General features: G+C 54.7%; 4 protein-coding genes across 4 annotated transcripts; 1 reads left to right on the forward strand and 3 right to left on the reverse strand.

The window, feature by feature from the left end:
- Positions 1–23: 23 nt before the first annotated feature.
- BDP81DRAFT_389784 (RTA1 like protein-domain-containing protein) lies at positions 24–1330 on the reverse strand (the record flags this gene model as incomplete). Its single annotated transcript, XM_060587314.1, has 3 exons — positions 24–613; positions 666–813; positions 872–1330. The coding sequence occupies 3 exons, from the start codon at positions 1328–1330 to the stop codon at positions 24–26; spliced, it is 1197 nt and encodes a 398-aa protein (XP_060450786.1).
- Positions 1331–3751: 2421 nt separating this feature from the next.
- BDP81DRAFT_416400 (Alpha/Beta hydrolase protein) lies at positions 3752–5233 on the forward strand. Its single transcript, XM_060589528.1, has 2 exons — positions 3752–3970; positions 4157–5233. The coding sequence occupies exon 2, from the start codon at positions 4195–4197 to the stop codon at positions 4963–4965; it is 771 nt and encodes a 256-aa protein (XP_060450787.1). The 5' UTR covers positions 3752–3970; positions 4157–4194; the 3' UTR covers positions 4966–5233.
- A 1475-nt stretch (positions 5234–6708) lies between these two features.
- BDP81DRAFT_457501 (arrestin) lies at positions 6709–8385 on the reverse strand (the record flags this gene model as incomplete). Its single annotated transcript, XM_060593289.1, has 1 exon — positions 6709–8385. The coding sequence occupies one exon, from the start codon at positions 8383–8385 to the stop codon at positions 6709–6711; it is 1677 nt and encodes a 558-aa protein (XP_060450788.1).
- Positions 8386–9597: 1212 nt separating this feature from the next.
- On the reverse strand, positions 9598–14331 carry BDP81DRAFT_87933 (uncharacterized protein). Its single transcript, XM_060596434.1, has 3 exons — positions 14148–14331; positions 13638–14075; positions 9598–13544 (listed from the first exon to the last, which is right to left on the reverse strand). The coding sequence occupies exons 2-3, from the start codon at positions 14000–14002 to the stop codon at positions 10037–10039; spliced, it is 3873 nt and encodes a 1290-aa protein (XP_060450789.1). The 5' UTR covers positions 14003–14075; positions 14148–14331; the 3' UTR covers positions 9598–10036.
- Between the last annotated feature and the right edge of the window lie 5406 nt (positions 14332–19737).

Genomic DNA, 19737 nt, shown 5'->3' on the forward strand with positions numbered 1-19737 from the left:
AGACACTCTTTACCAAATTCACGCTACCACAACTCTTCACTATTTACCATTGGCTTTGCATTAGGCTTGGTGTTACTGTAGCGATTGGGATTTGTCGGCTGCTGTTGAGTGCCCTGGAAGGTTGGGCTCATTTTGTGTTGTGAGCCGATGGGACTCAACTTGTGTGTCGAAGCAATCGGGCTTGGGTAGGTGACCGATCTATTGCCGGGGCTACCGGCAACCTTGCTTGCCATCGTTGACTCTCTCAAGGGAACTGGACCAACTCCGACGGGCGACATCTTTTTGTCTGGGAACCGTGTGGCAGTGAAACCCGGCTGACGGGGCCCTTTGTGGTCATCCCAAGGTGCAGTAGGCGACTGCAGAGGCGATGGAGCACCGCGGCGCGACTTCAGAGATAACGATCGATATCGCGGCGAAGTCAGACCCCATGCCCGGCCAAAGGATGCGCCAGGATGATATACGCATAAGACTGCGGCGACTAGAAATGGCAAAGCACCGCCGATGACCAGAGACGCGGCTTCCGACCGCTGAAGAGGGCTATTGAGTCCGTCCCAGAACTCAACGAGGCGATAGATGGTGTGCCCCACCAAGACGACCGCCACTGCTGGTATCACTGGGAAGATACTGTCAGACTATGTCGTTTATGCAGCAATGGGTCTACTTACTCTTGACAAAGTTCTTGAACCGCGGTGCTTGATACACGGCGATGTGCTTTGGATCAGGAAGCTTCTGGGTAAACCAGAGGAACAGTCCGACGAAGAGCAGCAACGCCAATATCTGGACGCCTAATCCCGCAAGAAGAATCGAAGGCGTCTGTGGTAGCTTATTAGAGATGGAAAACCCTGGAGAAGAGGAATCATAAAGCCCATACCTGAACACCACCGAGTCCAAAGACAGCTGAGACAACCCCGGCAATTTCCAGCGCAATGACGAGAGCAAGAGCGAAGATGAGGAACAAGACAGCGACTCTTGGCCGGGTTAAGCCAATTCCGAGACCGTAAAGGGCGATGACATGGGGAAGGATCTGGAATATGGCCGCTGCGATGAGAGTAGGGCCCAAGATGGCGCCGATGAGCCACAGGGAGAATGAGGTACCGCTGGCGGTATCGTTTCGAAGCCTCAATCTTCCAGCGAAGCCCAAGACCTCGAGAAGAAGACCGGTAGCCAGAGTTGACGCGAATAGGGGCGTCTTGAAACGAAAGCCTTGGTACAAGGCTAGAGGCACGAGCAGCGCAAAGGCTACCAGAAAGATGGCACTACCAATTACCGAAGGCGAGTAGGAGGTAAAGCCCCCCGGGTAGGGGCACGAGTCTCCGCAGTCGCCTGTCATTGTGCTCACGTTCCACTTGACAGGCGACGGTGAACGTTGCGTCGCTTGACCATCGGGTGGCTAGACATGCCGAGAGAAGGAGCGGGAAAGGAAGAAGCGCGCCGGGCATTGGAGATATATACATACACGCGGCAGGAGCCAGGTGTGTAATGGGTCAAGCATTCCAGCAAACCGGTCTGCATAATCGCGACGGTTGGGATATGGATGATTGCGGACAGCAGAGGCCGTGGACAATAAAGACGAGCGGCCCGACGGGGATGGAGGTAGGTACACGCAGGACCAGGCCGGGGTCGATCCAAACGGGCACACCATCAGCTTCCGCGGTTTCATCCGTTATGGATACATCCACTACAGAAGAGACGTTGTACCAACAAGAACTTTCTTCAGTCGATCTTCAACCGGGCGACTTCGCGGATACCTCTAGTCGGTGACTGACAACACAACGATGACGGTACCTTTAAGACGAATCGCAACTTGACTGATGAACAACAGTAAGCAGTGCTGAGTGGCTTTTTTCGAGAGGGCCAACTGCCGTGAAGGAAGAAGAAGGCGCTGACGCCTCCCAACAAGCCAGCGAGGCAGGCAAGCAAACAAACACAAGTGTGGGTGTGGATGGCGGGCGTGAGAGGGCGAAGCCGTCCCAGCGGAACGGTTCGACGGTGCAACAGTCGAAAGTTTGCAGATCCGGGCCCTCTTCAGCATAAGCTCTGGACCAATCAAGCAGGCAAGGTTGGCGGTTGCGGCCTGTTTACCCACGGGTGGCGCAGATGAGGAGGTTACACTGGACGGTCATTCAGTGAGGCCATGTTGGTCTACGATGGCCGGTGAGCAGGGGGTCGCCATCCAATGAAAAAAGCAGCCGTTGCTCTCATCTGCCCTACAGCTTGGCCGCGGGAGGGTGTTGAACAGATTGGTTTACAGCCAGTCCTTTCAACTTTGAGCTGCTACGCCGCATTGCACTTTAAGCCCGTGGACACGTTGGGGATTGGGGGCAGGAAATCAAGACGTGGCCCCAGAAGCGGGGGAAACAGTCAACGATGGGATATCATTCGCGAAAGGGCAAACACACTCGAGGGGGCCAGACAGGTTTCGGAATCGGAGCCTGACTTACGGGTTTCCTGTCTCGTGCGTGTTGATTCTGAGGCCGACCAACAGTAGCATCGATGATGGAGGTGCAGTGAGAGAAGAGAGGATGATCAGGGAGGAAAATGAGAGGGCAGGCAGAATCGCCAGGAGCCGATGGATCATGGCCGACGTACCCGAGATTCGTCTCCTGCCATGGCCTGGCATGGCAGGTGCAGTGCAACAAACTGTGTGCGCACGCCCGCACCGCACAGCAGGCGACTGCAGCTTGCATGATGCGGCCGCCCTCACACCTTGACAACCCTCGAAGATGGCGGCGGAAGACGACAGCAACGAGATGAACCAACAGCCGGCGGGCGTTGGTTTTGGCAGTTGGGTGGGGTGACGGGGAGCCTAGGGACGGGAAAGTCTGAACTCTGATCAAGAACAAGACCAAGGACCGGGACTGGCACCCGAAGGCGGAACAAGATTGGCAAACTTCAGGGCAGCATCTGGTAGTGTGCAGTGCTGGCCTGCGTGTCTGCGAAGCTAAGCAAAAAAGACCAACACCAGCACCAACAAGTTATAACATCCATGGACCATCCCAACCCCTGGTCGACAAGGGCGCAGATCGCACAGGCCATAGCCTGTATCGCTACCCTGACTGACGGACTGTGGGAAGGAAGTGGAAAAAAGAAGCTCTGATCAAGCGGTGGATTGTGCGGGTGACATCCGTCCACTAATCACTAGCGGCCGCAGCCCAGGGTATGTAAGCCGCAAGCCCGCCGTGCCCGCAAAGCCAGGCCCCAAAAGGACCCCACTCGCACCAGCGCACGGTGGACCCCTCGGCCGAGAGACCCCCCGGCTGTCGCGCTAAACCGTTCGCGGCCGCGGTCCTGCATGACGTCAAAGAGCCGGGCGCTTAAACATGCTTGGCAAACACCTCTCATTGCTCAGAAATGCGCGTTTCTTCCTTCCTTTCCGCAGCACACACACACACTGACACACATGCAGACATTGCAGAGCAAGCATCTTCGTTCCACACTCCATTACAAACCTTGTAAAGAAAACAAAAAGTCGATGAACCGGGACTAGACCAGGCCACTCACATCCTCGAGAAAAACAAGCAAAGCAAACAATCCGGTACAGAACAGAGGGGGGGCCAACAGGTTACAACCTGAACAGAGAGTACATCCACTGCTCATCAAGTGACTACAGACTTGATAGAACTTGAGACCTCCAGACTTTCCAGCTTCTCTCTCTCTCTCTCTCTCTCTCCTCCTCCTCCTTCTCCCCCTCCCCCTCCCCTTCCCCCCCACCACCCCGCGCGTGGCGGCCCGCGCTCTTCCTTCCATGCCATGAACAGCGCATGCCTCACGAGGTGCCGCCCTCGCGCGCCCTCCTCCCGGCTGATTTTTGCGCCAACCGCGTCTCATCGCTTGCTTCGCCCTCTTGCAGCCCGTGACAGCCGTCCCTTCTCCGCCTCGCCCTTGCGGCCGAAGCACGACGGTGACCCGAGGTTCAGAGACCTGGGCAAACAGATATCGGACGAGTATGCCGTCGTCAGAGAACACTATGGTACCATTTTACCCCCCCTCGTTCAACCGATCCGATCCTTTCCCCTTTCACTTGTTTGCTCTTTCTAGGATATTGCCCTCCCAACACCTCTTTTCGAGTCCTCCTGCTTTTCTCCCCTCCTCCCCTCTCTCGCCTCCCCGCCTCGGTCCAGCCACAATGATCCACCCACACTTACACGCACAACAGACACGCCAAAGAACCCCATCGTCCTCGCCCACGGCCTGATGGGCTTCTCCGAACTGCGCCTCGGCGCCTACGTCCCGCCAATCCACTACTGGCGCGGCATCTCCGACTCGCTAAGCACCCTCTCCGGCCCGTCCAACATCATCACCACCTCCGTCCCGCCCTCGGCGTCCATCGAGGACCGCGCAGCCAAGCTGGCCGCCGACATCGCCGCCAAAGCCGGCGGCCGCGCCGTCAACATCGTGGCGCATTCCATGGGCGGGCTCGATGCGCGCTACATGATTTCCCACCTCAAGCCGCGCGACGTCAAAGTGCTTAGCCTCGTCACCGTCGCGACGCCGCATCGCGGGAGCGCGTTTGCGGATTACTTGCTTGATGGACAGGGCCCCATCAAGCTCGCGAATTTGTATGGGCTTATGGAGCGCGCTGGGTTGGGGACGCAGGCTTTTGAGCAGCTTACGCAGCGGTACATGGAGGAGAAGTTTAACCCTGCGACGCCGGATAGTGATGAGGTGCGGTATTTTAGTTATGGTGCGTGTACGGATCGGCCGCCGCTGCTGAGTCCGTTTCGGCAGAGTCATTGGGTTATTGAGGATGCCGAAGGCGCGAATGATGGGCTGGTGAGTGTTGCGAGTAGTCGGTGGGGGAAGTATCAGGGTACGTTGCTGGATGTGAGCCATTTGGATTTGATTAATTGGTCGAATCGGCTCAAGTGGACGTTGAGGAAGGTGTGGATGGGGCAGACGAGGACGTTCAATGCTGTTGCTTTTTATCTTGATATTGCGGATATGTTGGCCAAGGAGGGGTTATGAGGCGGCTGTTGCTGTATGAGGTGTAAGATGGACTCACTTTGAGGGGTACGACAATTATGCTGGCTACGACTGTAATCTCTACTATGAGTTGTGTAAGAGTACGAAGGGGGCAAAGGATAGAAATAGCGAGCAATGGCGTTATGGACTAGATGAAGACGTGTAAGTATTGAGACGTGTTGTAATTTATAGATTGAATAGCTATAAGAGGAAGAGAAGCCGAGGACGCATATCACGAAAGCACATGCATGACCAGCGCCCCAGTTCCGATGCTTCGTATAGATTGTGTGCATCGCAAATATCAAGTTTCCCGAAGTTCAGGCAGTACCACGGAGGTTCGTCAACGAAGACACCTCGGCAGTAACTGTAGACAACCGACTCCCTCAAGGCCAGTGCTTACTAGAGGTCCCACAGCCAGGACTTTGAGCTGGTCTCCAGAGGCTCATTGCCTTGATGTTACGGCCAAGTCCTGACACTGACTACTAGTTGTGTCAATGCCAATCTACCAGCGGAAGGAGCCCATCCCTTGACGCGGACCGCTACGTATAAATTCGAAAGTCAAGATGTGCCTGTAATTGTTGGAGCAACAACACTTTCTCGTCGATAAGATGGGATCCGGGGACGGGAGGAGACGTCTTCCGCGCAGTCGACCGTCGCCCAAGGGTACGTAGAATTCTCTTCCCAACCTCTCGCGTACACGATCAATAAGGCGGGCAAACTCAAGTCTGGCATTCTTGCCTAATCTTCAGTCCTGTTCGGAGTATTCAATGCTGAATACGAAGAAGGGGACGTAAGGTAGGACATGGAGCTCTGTAGCTTGTAGAGTTGAACCTAATGAAGTACCTACCTATCTTGTGCAGCTTTACCTGAACCTATCCCAAGACGCGACATACCAGTCTACACCTTGACCGCACTTAGGTCATGCCTGACGTCCGGAACAGAGCACGTTGCGGACGCTGAATACCTACCCTCGCGCTGTGGAAGAATGGGACAAGCTCACGAGTGGCGGCTATATATAGTGTAGCAAATTCCAACCCAGAGATTCAACGCCTGTCCATTATTGACAGGGGCAGAAGAAATGTCACATCTACCATGCTAAGCCCCCGGGGTGCACATCTGAAGCACGTGAAATTTGATTCTGCGCCCCTGTGTATGCGCTTGCAGTGGTCAAAAGGTTCTGTCAGTCAAAACACATCTCTAGGTCTATGGAACTTTTTAGAGGCGGCTCTGGCCTTGAAGGTGGTAATTACAAATATCTGGAGGCCGTCAAGCATAGCTAGATGCTCAAATGAGATAAACTGTCCTCCCGAATGGTTCCAAGTCACGGTAGCCTTCCAGCTCTGCTTTATCTGGAGCCGAAAAGATCACGAGTAATAAGTACACGAAAGATTCATCTCGTCATATCCTCAACAGCCCCCCACGGAAACAGCATCATTGGAAGACATCATGTTACTTTCAAAGTGCAACATCCCTTCAATATTGATCATGGTATAATAAACAACAACGCTTCATCACCCGCCCCAACCCTCATCTCCCCGATGCCACGATGCCCATCTGTCGAGCTCCCACCAGCCCTCTCAAACACCCCCCCCCCCCCAAACGAAATCCAACGTTACTCATTAATGCCACCAAAGTATCCCATCCCTCCCATCAAGAATCTCCTCGAGACTCTAAGAGTCCAAGTCCCAATGTTACAAAAAGAACTTCCCCAAACTCATCGTACCCTCATTCCATCATCTCTCTCTCTTAATTCCCCTTCTCCGGAATCTGACTCGGCGCATTCTCGTTCGTAACGCCACTATACGCAGGCCTCGATTCCGGTCCCGGCGCAGGCGCCTCCGCAGCCATAGCCTCATCATAACTAGGCGGCGCCTCGTCAAAGTTGGCCGCGCCAGGTGTGCCCATCTGCGGGGGGTACAGCGGATCATACTGCGGCGCCGCCATCGCGGGGTGCTGCTGCTGCTGCTGTGGTGGTCTCTGCTGCTGCTGATTCTGCGCGTGAGGTCTCCCTTGCGTCGCCGTCACGGGGGCAGACTGCGCCGTGCGCGGTGGTAGCCTAGGCGGCATGCTCATCGTCGCGGCGCCGGGCCGATTCGCCTGCGCCGCGAGCGCCTCGAGGAGCTGCGGCGGCGGCGCGATGCCCGAGTAGATTTGGATCTTGGAGAAGTGCAGCGGGAGGTATATCGTCTGCGCCGCGGGGGTTTCCTTTGTCGCGTTGAGGAACCCGCCCCGCGTGGGCGGTTTACCCCAGCACAAGCCCAGCTGGATGTCGAGCTCGTAGAAGCGCTGGAGGTTGCACGCCACAAAGGAGGGCGCGACGGTGTTGGGTAAGGGGATGGTGCGCCACAGTTCGTCTGGGATGACGTTCTCGAGGTTCAGGTCTTCTGAGGTTGGGTCTGTTAGGAGGGGGACGCTGAGACCGGATTGTGTGACGACGACCCATTTGCTGACTTCTGTGTTGAAGAGGTCGTGGCATCGTACGTTTGTCTTGCCGACGAGCTCGATCTGGATGGAGGTGAGGTATACCTGCTCGTGCGACGGGACGAGCTTCTTGGCGATGAGCCGTAACGGTAAGGGCTGGTTGCATGTCAAGATTGGTGGATATGGCAGACGAGCGGAGAGCTCGATGGACGGGGGTACCGCGTTGCCGTCCCCGGCGCCGTTGTCCCTGCCGCCAAAGATGGTTGACTTTTTCGTTTGCAAGCCCCGGGGCCGCGGCTTGAAGGTGAATGGGCGACGGGCAAAGGCTTCCTGCGAGGTCTTTGGTGGCCGGGGCGGCTCGATGGGCATGAACTTGAAGCCGATCTGGTACCGCCAGTTCTCCTTCAAGAAGCCCGGGCGCTGGATGGTGACCTTGAGGTAGTACCGCACCTCGGCCTGCCGGGGGAACCCGGTGAAGGACGGCGGCAAGGTTTTGGTGACGTGCTGGAGGAAGAGCTGCTTGCTCCCGTCCATGACCCGGGCGCCGCCGAGGCCAAAGGGTCCGATGCCGGCGCCGAAGCCTCCCATGCCGCCGATGCCACCAATCTTGGACATGGTGACGGGATCGCTGCAGGCATTGTTGATGGGCAGCTTGAAGTTGAAGGGGAACTCGTGCTGGCCTCCCTGGATGACGTAGCTCTGGGAGAAACTCGAGCCGCCGGCGCCGAGCTCCTCCTCGTACGTCGGGAAAACCTGTGCGACCCGGTAGAGGATTTTGTGGTTCTCGCTCGCGATGCTCCCGGGCCCGCCTCCGGGCCGGGTATTACGTTCGTGGTAGCTCTCCTGCGGCAGGCCGAGGGCCGTCTTGGACTCGCCCTCGAGCTTGACGACGATGCCACCAATCTGCTCTGGCCGGCTCAGGTGGAGCACGACGCGGCCCTTGACGTTATCTAGGTTGGTGTAGAACTCTGGCGCATTGTCGAGCGCTATTCTGATCGACATGGTTGTGAAGTTTTTGGTGTTTGCTCAGTCCACACGCTTTCCTTGTTTAAGAGGATATCCTTTTGGGGGTGGTGTGGGAGGCGTCGTCGGTTTGGTGGTGTGTGGTTCAGGTACCCAGTGCGCTTGATGTGATATGCTGCCACCCTTTCTCTGCGATGGTGGTTTTGCCGGTCGGAGATGGGATGAGGCACAGACAAACAGGCGCACCAGACGTCGCAGAACAGCTCCTCGACCTCAATTAAGTGAACGTATTACACCGTGCGAGCTCCGAATTGGAATGAGGGGCAATCTAGTCCAAGCAACCTAGGTGGGGTGGTGTGTATTTTTTCCCGGTCTTGGTCTTTTTCTTCTCTTGGCTGCGCGCAATGCTTTGCGTTAGGTAGGTGTAGAGGTGAAGTATGGTGAGGTAGCCAAGAACGATGGCAGAAATAGAGTGAGGAGAAAGGTTCGCTTCAGCTCATCAGAGGCCCTCGAGAAATTGAGATGGAAGTTCCGTCGGAAGAGGTGGAAAGAGGCAGAACGTACAGTCGGCGCAGTCGGCGTCGTCGGTATCGTCTGCGTCGCCGCGGGATGCGGAAGTGGCTAAAAAAAACTCGCTGTCTCGGCGTTCCTGGCAATGGGCGATGATTAATTCGATGGTATTCGTAGTCGAGAACGTGATGTCGACAAGGAGGCGACGTAGACGCGTGTGGCTGAGCCCTCTTCCAAGCCTCGTCGTTGGAGCTTAGTGACGATTGACTTCTACTGCGTAGAGTTGGAGATTTGACTTGGCCTGCGGAGCCGAGACCGAGGCGCAAGCTCAAAAGCTCAAGCTGTCTCCCAAAGCAATGGAAAGGAAGGGATGGTAGCTATGGCAAAACGCCCACCAGGAAGGCATGAGTAAAGTAAGGTAAGGTAGTTCACGGTCGGCAAGTCAATTTTATCCCGTAAAGTCAAGGCGAGTCGATACCCGTACAGATACCGCGCATGTGTCAGGTTGAAGCTCTGGCAGCCCAGGGTTGATGTCATTGGGCGTTTGACCCAATCACCACCGCTGCCACTCCCTTGTTGCCAGTCGTCTTACCTTGAGCCTTGAGGAACACTCTAGTTCTCGCCTTGCCGACATTGCCGACCTGTGGGCGTACATTAAATAGACACCACTCAAAGAAGCGAACCACACTCTTTTGGATTTCTCCCTGACAAAAGCTTGAACCTCGTCCAACTTGAGATGATTGGAAAAAGTGCATTCATGGCTGAGCTGAACACGTCTTGAGTTAGGCCAAAGGTACATCTTTCATATGAGTAGATTCGTCTCACGGCGATAACATGACAGGTTGGTTGGTACTAAAATGCTGTGTGTAATCATACACATGCTTTGAAAGCTACATAATTATTGCTCCCAGCACTCTTCGTCATTGTCGCTTAAAGTCGATGGCTAAGATCATGTTGTCTCTCCTAATCTCTTCATAAAGCGAGTAGGATCTCGATGCCTTGATGCAGGGTATCCCACCCTATCGCGATTTCCCCAAACGCCCAGATGTTGCAGATGGTATCATTCCGGCATCCCAATGCCTGCGCAAAGTAAAATAAAAAAGCAATTTCTCCCAGAGCAGGAAGGAGGGCCATCTCCTACGTGCCTTCTCAATCGCCCGAAGCTCTGGCCTCCTCGCAATCAGTCCAGCTCGATGATCTCTGGCTCTGGTATCGACGGCCATGTCTTGGCCCGTTTAGCTGGCGGTTGGCCGTTGTCTGCATTCTCTTCCTCATCGTCATCAGCCTCTTCTTCCTTGGCTTTCCACGTTCCGTCAGCCCTAACATAAATGGTCTTCGTATGAAGTTTGCCCTCAGCCTCGAGGCTGTCGCGGACATCTTCCATGAACCTGTCAACTCGAAGACTATACGGGCGAGCATCTCCGTCGCAGAGAGGACACTTCCACTTGTCAACCAAGGAAGGCTCAGGTCTCCCTTCAGTGCCGCGATTACAGATGCGGCATGCCTCGCCCGCCCCGTGCGCGGTACACCTAGGCTTGACCGGCCGGGTTTGCAGCCAGTTGGCTAGGTCAAAGCACTCCATGTGCGTGCAACCAACGCCGCGCGCTGGAATTTTGAATATCGTGGCGCTGAAAGGGTCGGCTAAATCAATGCTGAGATCGTTGCCAACCACAACTAACTCATCGTCCCCATCGGCAGACGCAGGTTCCAGACGGCTCCGGATAACTTGCTTTGTCGTATCCGCCGAGATTATGCCTTGGCTCAAAACCATATTGACAATGTTGTCGCGGCTCAGCGTCTCAACCACCTCGACAGCCATAAAGTACATCGTATTTGGCTTTTGAGTCGCGGGCGTGGGAGTGATGGTGACAGCTATCGAATTCGTGCCCGGGCGTATATATGGAGTGAGTTCTGCAGGCAGGTGCTGTCCGTTATGCTGCTTTCGGCGTACCGCAACGACCTTGTCATTGACCCTGATGGCGATATGTTCAGGCCAGTAAGACTGTGCTACTGCCCAGACAGATTCTGAGATGTTTGCCGGTTCGTCCGGGCTGAGTGGCAATTCGCAGAGACGAAGACGGTATCGTAGAGACCCTTCAAAGTACATCGAGACTGGCACACCGTCGCCTATCAAATTGCTCGTTGGGCAGAGCTTGCTGTAGTACTCGGCGGGCACCACAAAGACAAGGCGGTGCACGCAGTGCTTGGCCGGTGTTGCGACAGGGCCTAGAGAAAGCTCTTTGATGGCTTGGTAGAACCTAATGGGCGTCGATTGGTCTTCCGACCAGGGTAAGTCTCGCGGCACTCGTCTTGGACTCCGAAGTTGGACTTGGTGAAGTGCGACTCCCACAGCCTTTGGTTCCCATGGTGTATGAGGTATACGATCTAGCGGTATCGATACGTTGGGTGGTCGGAACAGGTTGCCTATGAGCCGTCCTGCTGCGTCACGAGTGGGCCTCGAGCCAGTTGAAGGAGGCCTTGTTATTTGCGTACCCGGAGCTCCCTGCGTGATTCCCAAACCTCTTGGGCTCGCATGCGAAGTAGGTGCAACAATTTGAGGAGAAGGCAACTGCTGCGTTGGCGGTGTCCGCACAAATGCTCCAGGAGACGGCCCTTGCTGCATTACTTGGGGCTGCATTACTTGGGGCCGCAGAGAAGGAAGTGGTTGCGGCCTCGGGGAGCTCACGCTCGTGGCTTGCAGTTGCGCAATAGCCTGGGCTTGGTTTTGGGCAATTTCCATTTGCCGGGACCTAAGATGCCTTTGATCCGCTTCGCGGGCTTGCTGGAGAAGTTGATAACCTTGACCATGGGGTTGAACCTGATATCGTGGAGGACTGGGGGCGACGGCCTGCGTAGGCGATGTCAGGGTTGGCATGGACATTGATAGCCCCCCTGGAGGTGCTCGAAGAACTGGAGATGTCTGCCCTGGAGCCTGTGCCATCATTCCAGCATGCGGCAATTGCATGCTGGGGTAGTGAGGCGAGCCTGTTGGGGTCAGGGGCTGGTTCGCGTGGGATTGACTGAGCAGCCTCAACTGTGATGGCACTGGTCCGATGGGTTGGTTGAAGGTATTTGGCATCCTGGCCAGACTTTCAGCCGTTGGGGACGGAAACATGTCAAATCCTTGAGTTGGAGAATTGTGTGTCGGTGTTGGCACTCTAGCCTGGGTTGGGGAAAAGTTCGTAGACATCCTTCTAAAATTGCCAATCGCATTTTTCTGTCGTGCCATGGCGGATGCTCTGGCGTAGTCCTGCGGCACTTGCTGTGGATAAACTTGCTGTTGCAGCTGCAACTGTTGATGTTGGTGCTGCTCCTGCTGTTGGTGCTGCTCCTGCTGTTGGTGCTGCTCCTGCTGTTGGTGCTGCTCCTGCTGTTGCTGCTGCTGACTCTGACTGACCAAGATCTTGTATCGCGAGATCAGCGAGTGCTGGAACACCCTTTGCTCCTCTTCGGACATCTGTGTTTGGTCTTTCTGAGAATCTTGTCGGAATAGCACAGTCATCTGATCGGCGATGGGGCCGTCTTGGACACCAGTATGTCTCCTAGTGACAGTGAAGAAAATAGTCTCTAGAATCGGAGACCGAAGTTTGAGTTGATAGCGCAATTCGTCTGCCAAGATAGGATAACCTCTACCTGAGTGAGGTCTCATGGCAGGAATTAAAATTCTGTTCCACTGCTCGTGGAGGTTATTTAGGAACCCGGAGATTTCCCCGATGTGCTTGCGGTAGGCATCAGTAGCCCATAGCCCAGAAGCGCTACTAGCTGGAAAGTTTGCGAAGAAGAGAACTGTCTCCTGGCTCATGTTTATGTTCTTCCGAAGGACATTCTGCACAATGCTGAGTGCGCTCTCCGTCACGTTAGGAGGAAGACCAAGGAGGTCATATGCGCCTTTTGTGTCAAGCGTCCATAAACAAAGGATTTGGTGAAGCACTATGTAGAAGTAATCAGCCTTCTCAATGGCGTCTTTGAGAAGTCGTACTCTAGGTGCAGTGGTGCCGTCTTCTGGGAGTTTGGCCATGCCGCCGCGATTAGACACGTAGCTGTCGAGATGGTTGGCCATGACTACTTGACGGAAGCTGTCTGACGGATCCTGACTACTTCCTGTGGGCTGTCCGGTACGGTGATAGTCATCTTTGCTTTGGCCGGCAGACTGTGGCGTGTGGTGACCAGTAGCAAGCGGCTGTAGAGCTGCTGTCGGTCTTGATTTCTGGCCGGACGACGGTCGAGATGGCGGTCGAGATGGCGGTCGAGATGGTAACTTGGGCGTAGGGCTAGGCGCGGCTTGAGAGTTGAGGACAAGAGAGGGTGGCACTGAGCTTGGCGGTCTTTCAAGGAGCGCATCTGAAGAGTGGAAGAGCCCTGGGTGCTCGCTGGGTTCGAAGAGGGAGAACCTTGCGGAGGAATGAAAATCTGTTGGTAGAGGAACCGGGTTGCTCGGATCTATGGCTGCCGTTCCAGAGCCAGCCCCTGAGAGATCTTGCACCGGGACATCGGCTGGTATTTCCTGGGCGCGGGTGTCCCCTGTTGAAGCCGTCGTTACGTTTGAGGTGTTGGCTGCGAGATCGAGCCCCAGCTCTGGACTTTGAAAGAAACTATCCCGAAACTGACGCGAGGTTTGGTTCGATGTGACTGTGGGTGGACTAGGTTGGTCAGTCGGAGCCGGAGATGGAAGAGCGGCTGCGCAATCACTGCCGGAGGAAAACGTTAGAGACGGCTGTGGCGTTTTGGGCGAGGGAAAGGACTGCGGGATTCCAGAAGATGAAATAGGGTAGGGGAAGTACGTTGTGAGTTGATTAGATTCAGGCGCAGGCGCAGCCGCAGGCTTGTCTTGTAAGTTGTCGGCCGATCGGAAAGTAGACGTCGTGACGGCTCCTGGCGCAGAAGGTGTGTTTGAAGCGTGTGTCGAAGGCTGTTTTTGAGATGCTCTCGTTGGGGCCATCTGAGGACCTTGAACGTCCTGCCGATTTCTCGACGTCGGTCCCTTATTCGTAAGAGGGCCGTGGGATGATGGTACTACGTTTTGCGAAGTCATCCATGCTGGACGTCGATTTCCTAGCAAGAAGTTGACAGTCTCATTCGAGCGGGCGACCTGCGCTCCTGAGAGGGGGCCCCCGACCACATCTTGCTGGGCCCCGTGAGGTGGCATTCTGCTTTTGGTTGATCGTTTACGGTGTTTGCGGCGACAGCGCGGCGGGAGCGAAGAGGGACCTTGAGCGAGACTGGACTCGGCCATTTTGATTAACGAGGCTGTGGTTTGTCAAGAGAAGGAAAAGTGAAAGTCGTGGGCGTACCATGAGGCCGAGGTCTCAGCTAGCTCTGAAGTGACAGGTCACCAGCCGAGAAAGAGTCAGAGTCGAAGTCGGAGGCAGATTCTGTGTCGATAGGGGAAGTAACGACCGTCTCAATTTGAAGGTGGAGGCAGTCGCAGGACGGTGGGTGAGCAAGGAGGGAAAGTGCGGTTCGACCCCTCTTGCCTCCTCTTGCACTTTGAGGCTTTGTCTCGATTCGGTGGGTAGCGATGTTCAACAGAACGGCAGGCGCCGGTGCAGGTCTCAGGAAGGCGCGCTTCAGATAGGTAACTCGTAGGGCGAGGTTCCGCAACGGGCGACTTGGTCGCAATCCGAAGTCAAAGGTAAGGCAGGTGTGTAGCAAACCAACGAGCTCGAACGTGTCGCCGGCGTCCGGCGTAGCGTACTGATGATTTCTCTGGTATGCGGCTGAGGCCTTCGTTGAATGGTGATCGTGGGCAGCGACGCGATGCTGGGCAGGGTATCGGTGAAAGTCGAGGGTGTACGAAGTGCTAGCAATGTAAAACAGATCTACTTCAGTCGGGTTACTCTTTCCTCAACTAAAGTGACGATCCGACGTTCGGGACAGGAAAAACTTCGGCGATGGTGGTGAAGTTCCGGGTTGGGCCAAAAGAGAGAAAGTCGGTTGTGCCAGGGGACGTGCACCAAAGACTGGGGATAACGAACAGAATTCTTATGAATACCTAAGGTAGGCTAATGGAAGCTGGAAGATTGGAGCAAATGGAAGAGCACGCTGGAACATTTTGGGGCTTTGGGGTGGGACGACTGGGGAGGTGTTTGCCAGTTGCCAGGCTAAGGCCGGAGCTGAGATGTTAGTGACCGGGGTGGTCTGGACAATTGGTGGAGTGGGGATGACTTAGTCCAAATACCGCTTAGTTTTGCTCTGAAGCGATACCTGTCTAGCTCTAGTTCGACTTGCTATGGCCTGGATGGCACCGATGGCAAGTATTGAGTGGAGTCACGATCGAAGCAGCAGTCGTCATAGGTGTTCGTCGCGCACCTTGAGAATAGTGTCCCGTCTCGTATCCGTACTGCGTGCCGTAGATGTCACGAACCTGTGAGACTGCATATTGAATAGCGTGTGCGCATATACTGCAGACTGACTCCATCAAACTAATAGGGAGTAAGGCAACGAATGGAAGCCTACACTCTGCTATTTTCAGCGTGGTTTCCAAACAAACACCAAAGTTTGAATGTTTGCTAAACGCAGGACTTGCAGATGGGAGTTGGGGTGTAGATGGAAGGCCTGTTGAAGGCATAGAAACCAGCAGAAGATGGATCCGGCGGCAGAGTCAGCTTGCCTTCTTGAATAATGAATTCAGGTTGGTTGCCAAAGTGTAACCCTACAATGGCTTCCAAGCCTTCTTTCAAGGTTCAACAAAGTCTGCATCGAGTGTTAATTATATATAGTAAGTTTACATACATGTGCGAATAGGCCGCCTGTGCTTGAAAGGTGTACGGCTATATATATATGTCTCTGTTTGCACTCTGGCAAAGCTCCCTCCACACACTCAGAGGCATGCAACTTGACGCCGAACCTCATGGCGCACACACCTTGCTTCCACATCGTTGATGTCTTGTCTCTCGCCGTTGACAGTGGCTCAGGGGTGATGGGTAGGACAAGAAGCGGTAGTTCTTTGTCTGTTTTGTCGCTCTTGCTTCTTCCTCTTTTCCAGAAGACATACTCTGTTTAACCAGCCTCGTCAGCTAGATGACATAGCTGTCGAGGGTTCTGGGGCTTATGACTGGTGCCTATAAGTGACGCCGTAATCATTCCCTCCTCTGTCTGAGGGCCTCGACATGCCCAGTAACCTCTGTGAAGGTTGTGTCATGGCGGGATGCCGACGCCGGCAGAATGTACTTACTACCCTGGATTATATCCAGGCTATCATACTCAAATGCAGGTCAAACCCATATCGAGTTCAAAAGAAAAGCCAGCGTCGGGCCAGAATAAACATAAAGGCCAGCGTCAGGATGAATAGTACATCTGAAGAAGTGTCGTCGCCATGTACTAGGTATCTGATAGCGGTCAAGTCGGGGCCGCATCCCATGTGTACTTGTCAACTTGTGGAAACATTTCCGATGGTCCATCTCGCTAGCTTCGATTATCGAATTGCTTATTCTGGGGGACTGAAAGTGTAGGCCTGTCAATGTCATGTAGATAGATTATGTAATGCAGAATCTTTCATCCTGTTTTCCTGAACTCTGATTCTCCAATTTCTCCCAGTATGGGTAGAAAAGAGACGGGACATGCCCAGATGGGAAATGGTCGGCACCTGAGTTTCCATGCCGCCCCGGCTTGCCCTGGCTTGTCAATTTCGCCAGTTGGCCGTGATTCGAGATGGACGCGCCCGGATGACAAAAAGCAAGCAGATTAACTGCATTGGCGGAGCGGGCATCACCTTGCCACTCTCACCACAACCGACATGCACCACCAATCTGATTGGCGTGTCTGGGGTCAGCTATCTGCTCGCGGCTCCGGGCCATCCTTGCTGTGCCGGGGGGAACCAGCCGCTGCACACACGCTGCAAGATGCCCCTGCCGGTCCCCTCCCACTCCCAATCGTCTTTGCTGGTGTCCACGAGGAAATGGGGAACGGGAATGCCCTGGTTGCTCCGGGCCTCGTGGCGCGTGTAAAGTCTGGTCTTTTGGCGCATGGCGAAATGGCGAAACTTAGTGACGGGCACCGGACGGACCGCCGATGTGCTGTTCCTTCGGAGTGGGTACCTAAGGATAGGCATGCGTGATCACGGCCATGACTGTCCGTTCGGTTGGCTGCGCAATGGGTGAGCTTGGAGCCAAGCATGTCCTAGCGACGGGAGAAACGGGGGACTCGTCAGCATGGCACGGCGACGGGCTTTACTGGTAGGTGGTATCAGTATCACGGTTGTTCGTTCTGGGCTGTCTTTGCGCATCGCAATGGTGTCGATGAGGAATTGTGGGCTGTGGTGGTATGAGAGAGGTGACGAAAATGAAAGGAAGCCAAATCAGCCGGAAGCCGAAACACAACAAAACTCGTCCTATTTCCGTTGTTGGAATCTCGTAGTATTTACTGATGATGTGGCCGAGACAGGAATTCGGGATGGTGTCAGACCGTGGACAACGTGTTCTTCGTGCCGGTGACTTCATTCGCCATCTGCTCCTCGCAGCAGTGAACTCTATCCGCGCTTCCCATGGGTCTGGAAGGTAATGGAGATTGTAATGTGTGTATGATGCGTGCTCATCTGCATCGCAAGTTCCAATATCGCGTCTTCTAAGGGACTTGCCCAACTGGGATAGATCTGGCAGGTCCCGTCTGGTTGAGGTGGTCGGATCGAGGTGAGATATGCCGCTGTGGCTGCGGATAGGTGGGAAGGAGGGAAGGAACCCCCGGCCTAGGCCTGCCTTCCCATTCCAATTCTTTGCCTTCCAGATTGATCATTCGCACCGTTCAGACTTCAGCGGCATCTTTTGCCTCCCGTCAGGTTTATTCGCACTTGACCTTCTTAAGGTAGCAGCTTTTCAAGGAAGCGCGTGGGAAGGCACTCACTGCACTTTGAAGGGATCAACCGGGAGAAACTGTGAGGTCTTCTGTGCCTCCACAAACTTTAGCCTCAAGACGCCTCTTCCCGGTCTTTGTGTGTTTCGTTATAGACCAAGAAGCAGTTCTTTATCCTCGATTACCCGTCCCTTTTAAACTGCGCCTCATCAAGCAAAGACATCGGGCAATTCCCCCAGCCTTATCTAATACCTACCTTACCTACGGATGCAAAACTATTGTAACCAAGCTCTTCGCTCCTGATTGACCTTTAGATTGGAAGTATCCGTACCTTGCATCGTTGCCATCATCCATTGCTTCTGTATCTGTCCTCGGCGCAGAGAGAGCAGCAGCACCGGGTCCCGTCCTAGATTGCATCTCGCCCGGCCGGATCCAACGAGTATCTACAGACTACGCAACTACACGGGCTCTGAGCCTTGATTTGATCATCATCTCCAAGGTGCCGCACCTTGTATCGGGCACAGAAAGCCCACGGCGACATCAACCAACAGGAACAGGAACGGGTTCACGGACGCTGCCGTCCCTTGCATTGGGCGTTGCGCATCGTCAGCTTCTCTTTCGTCACACGGTCCCCGTATCAGCAAGCCCCCTTCCTTATTTGGGCTCTCTTCCATTCCTTCCAACTACTTGACCTCACCTTATTGTCAGGTCTCCTAGGACACAGGTCTCACGGCTTCAGCTCCAGCCCGTCACCGCCTGCTGTGGCCTTCACCTCAGTCATCCCATCAAGTTGCACCTCGACCACCAGTCCACCACCATCTGGGCGGCCCCTTCCTTCCGTCCCAACTCGAAACCCCGAGCTTGCGACCCCTTCCTGCCACCTTCTAGTTCCGTGCACCTTCTCACCTTTGCTTCTTCTCTTTTTTTCTTGTTATTCATCCCTGCGGATCGTACACTGCTCCGACTCTACCTCAGGAAGGAACATCACCAAGACAGGTCTCTCGTTGCCTCGTATTGCATATTTGCTCGACCGACGACGACAGTTCAACGTCAATAGGATTGGACAGTAGACTTTCGGCTTCCAGGGTACGGACTTCTCCCCCTTACAACCACATCAAACACCCGTCAGCAACTTACCACCAACCCATGACTGCCCAATCCACCTCACATTGACCAAACCACCAAACTAACCCTCAAGGTCTGCTTCTCATTAGGTAGCTTCTCGGGCCAGACCACAAGTCAGCTACTGCAAAGAGGTCTGCGCATGCGAAGCGAAGCGCAGTGCAGGTGCAGCGGTACGGTGGACGGCAGAACCTAAGGCTTTTGGACCACCTCACCATCCAAACCCCGTCGAACTCCAGCTTCGCCTGACCCGTCCTACTCCATCATCCGTCCACTGAAGTCCCCAGCGTCGTCTATGCGCCCTACTTCTACGTCGCAATGACCCAATAGCGGCCCTTTACGCCAATTCTGTGTCCCCCAATCACATCCCACAGCGCCGCCTTGAGCAACTCCAACCTCGCACCTCAGCTTCCATTGCTTCCCCTAATCCAGCAACGACCCTTTTTCAACAACTCGCCACTTTTTTTTTCCTTACGCTGTCGGCAGTCAGCTCTTCAGCCCGACGACACCAGTAACCACACCGAGTGACCGGCCAGGAGAGAGTCCGACACGGGGACGAACGACTAGGAGACCTCATCCTCCTGCGAAAGAAACGTCAACCACAACTTCTGCCCTCGACACATTGACAGGAAAAACAACCTTTTTGGGGGCCATCGTCAACAAGTCCAACTTTTGCTCCTTCCTGTCTTTCCACCCCGGTCCGCAATCATCTCCCATTCACCACCCTCGCCCTTCTCTCCTCCAATCCGACTTCTCCTCACCATCTTATCCGCCCACCACGGTCACCACCTAATACCTACATGGTCCCAGCTGCCGAACAACTGACAATCCCTGGCTACTGCCACTCTTTTTTTTCGCTTCGCCAGCAGCACGTCTCCACCCCCTTGTCGTCGTCGCACCCAAGTCAAGTCCAGCCCAGACCAGGCTGCTCAGCCAGCGAACTCATCTCCTATGTATTGATCCCGTTACAAC

The sequence above is a fragment of the Colletotrichum phormii genome, assembly GCF_030913505.1.
Source record: "Colletotrichum phormii strain CBS 102054 chromosome Unknown BDP81scaffold_2, whole genome shotgun sequence".
Classification (NCBI taxonomy): Eukaryota; Fungi; Ascomycota; class Sordariomycetes; order Glomerellales; family Glomerellaceae; genus Colletotrichum; species Colletotrichum phormii.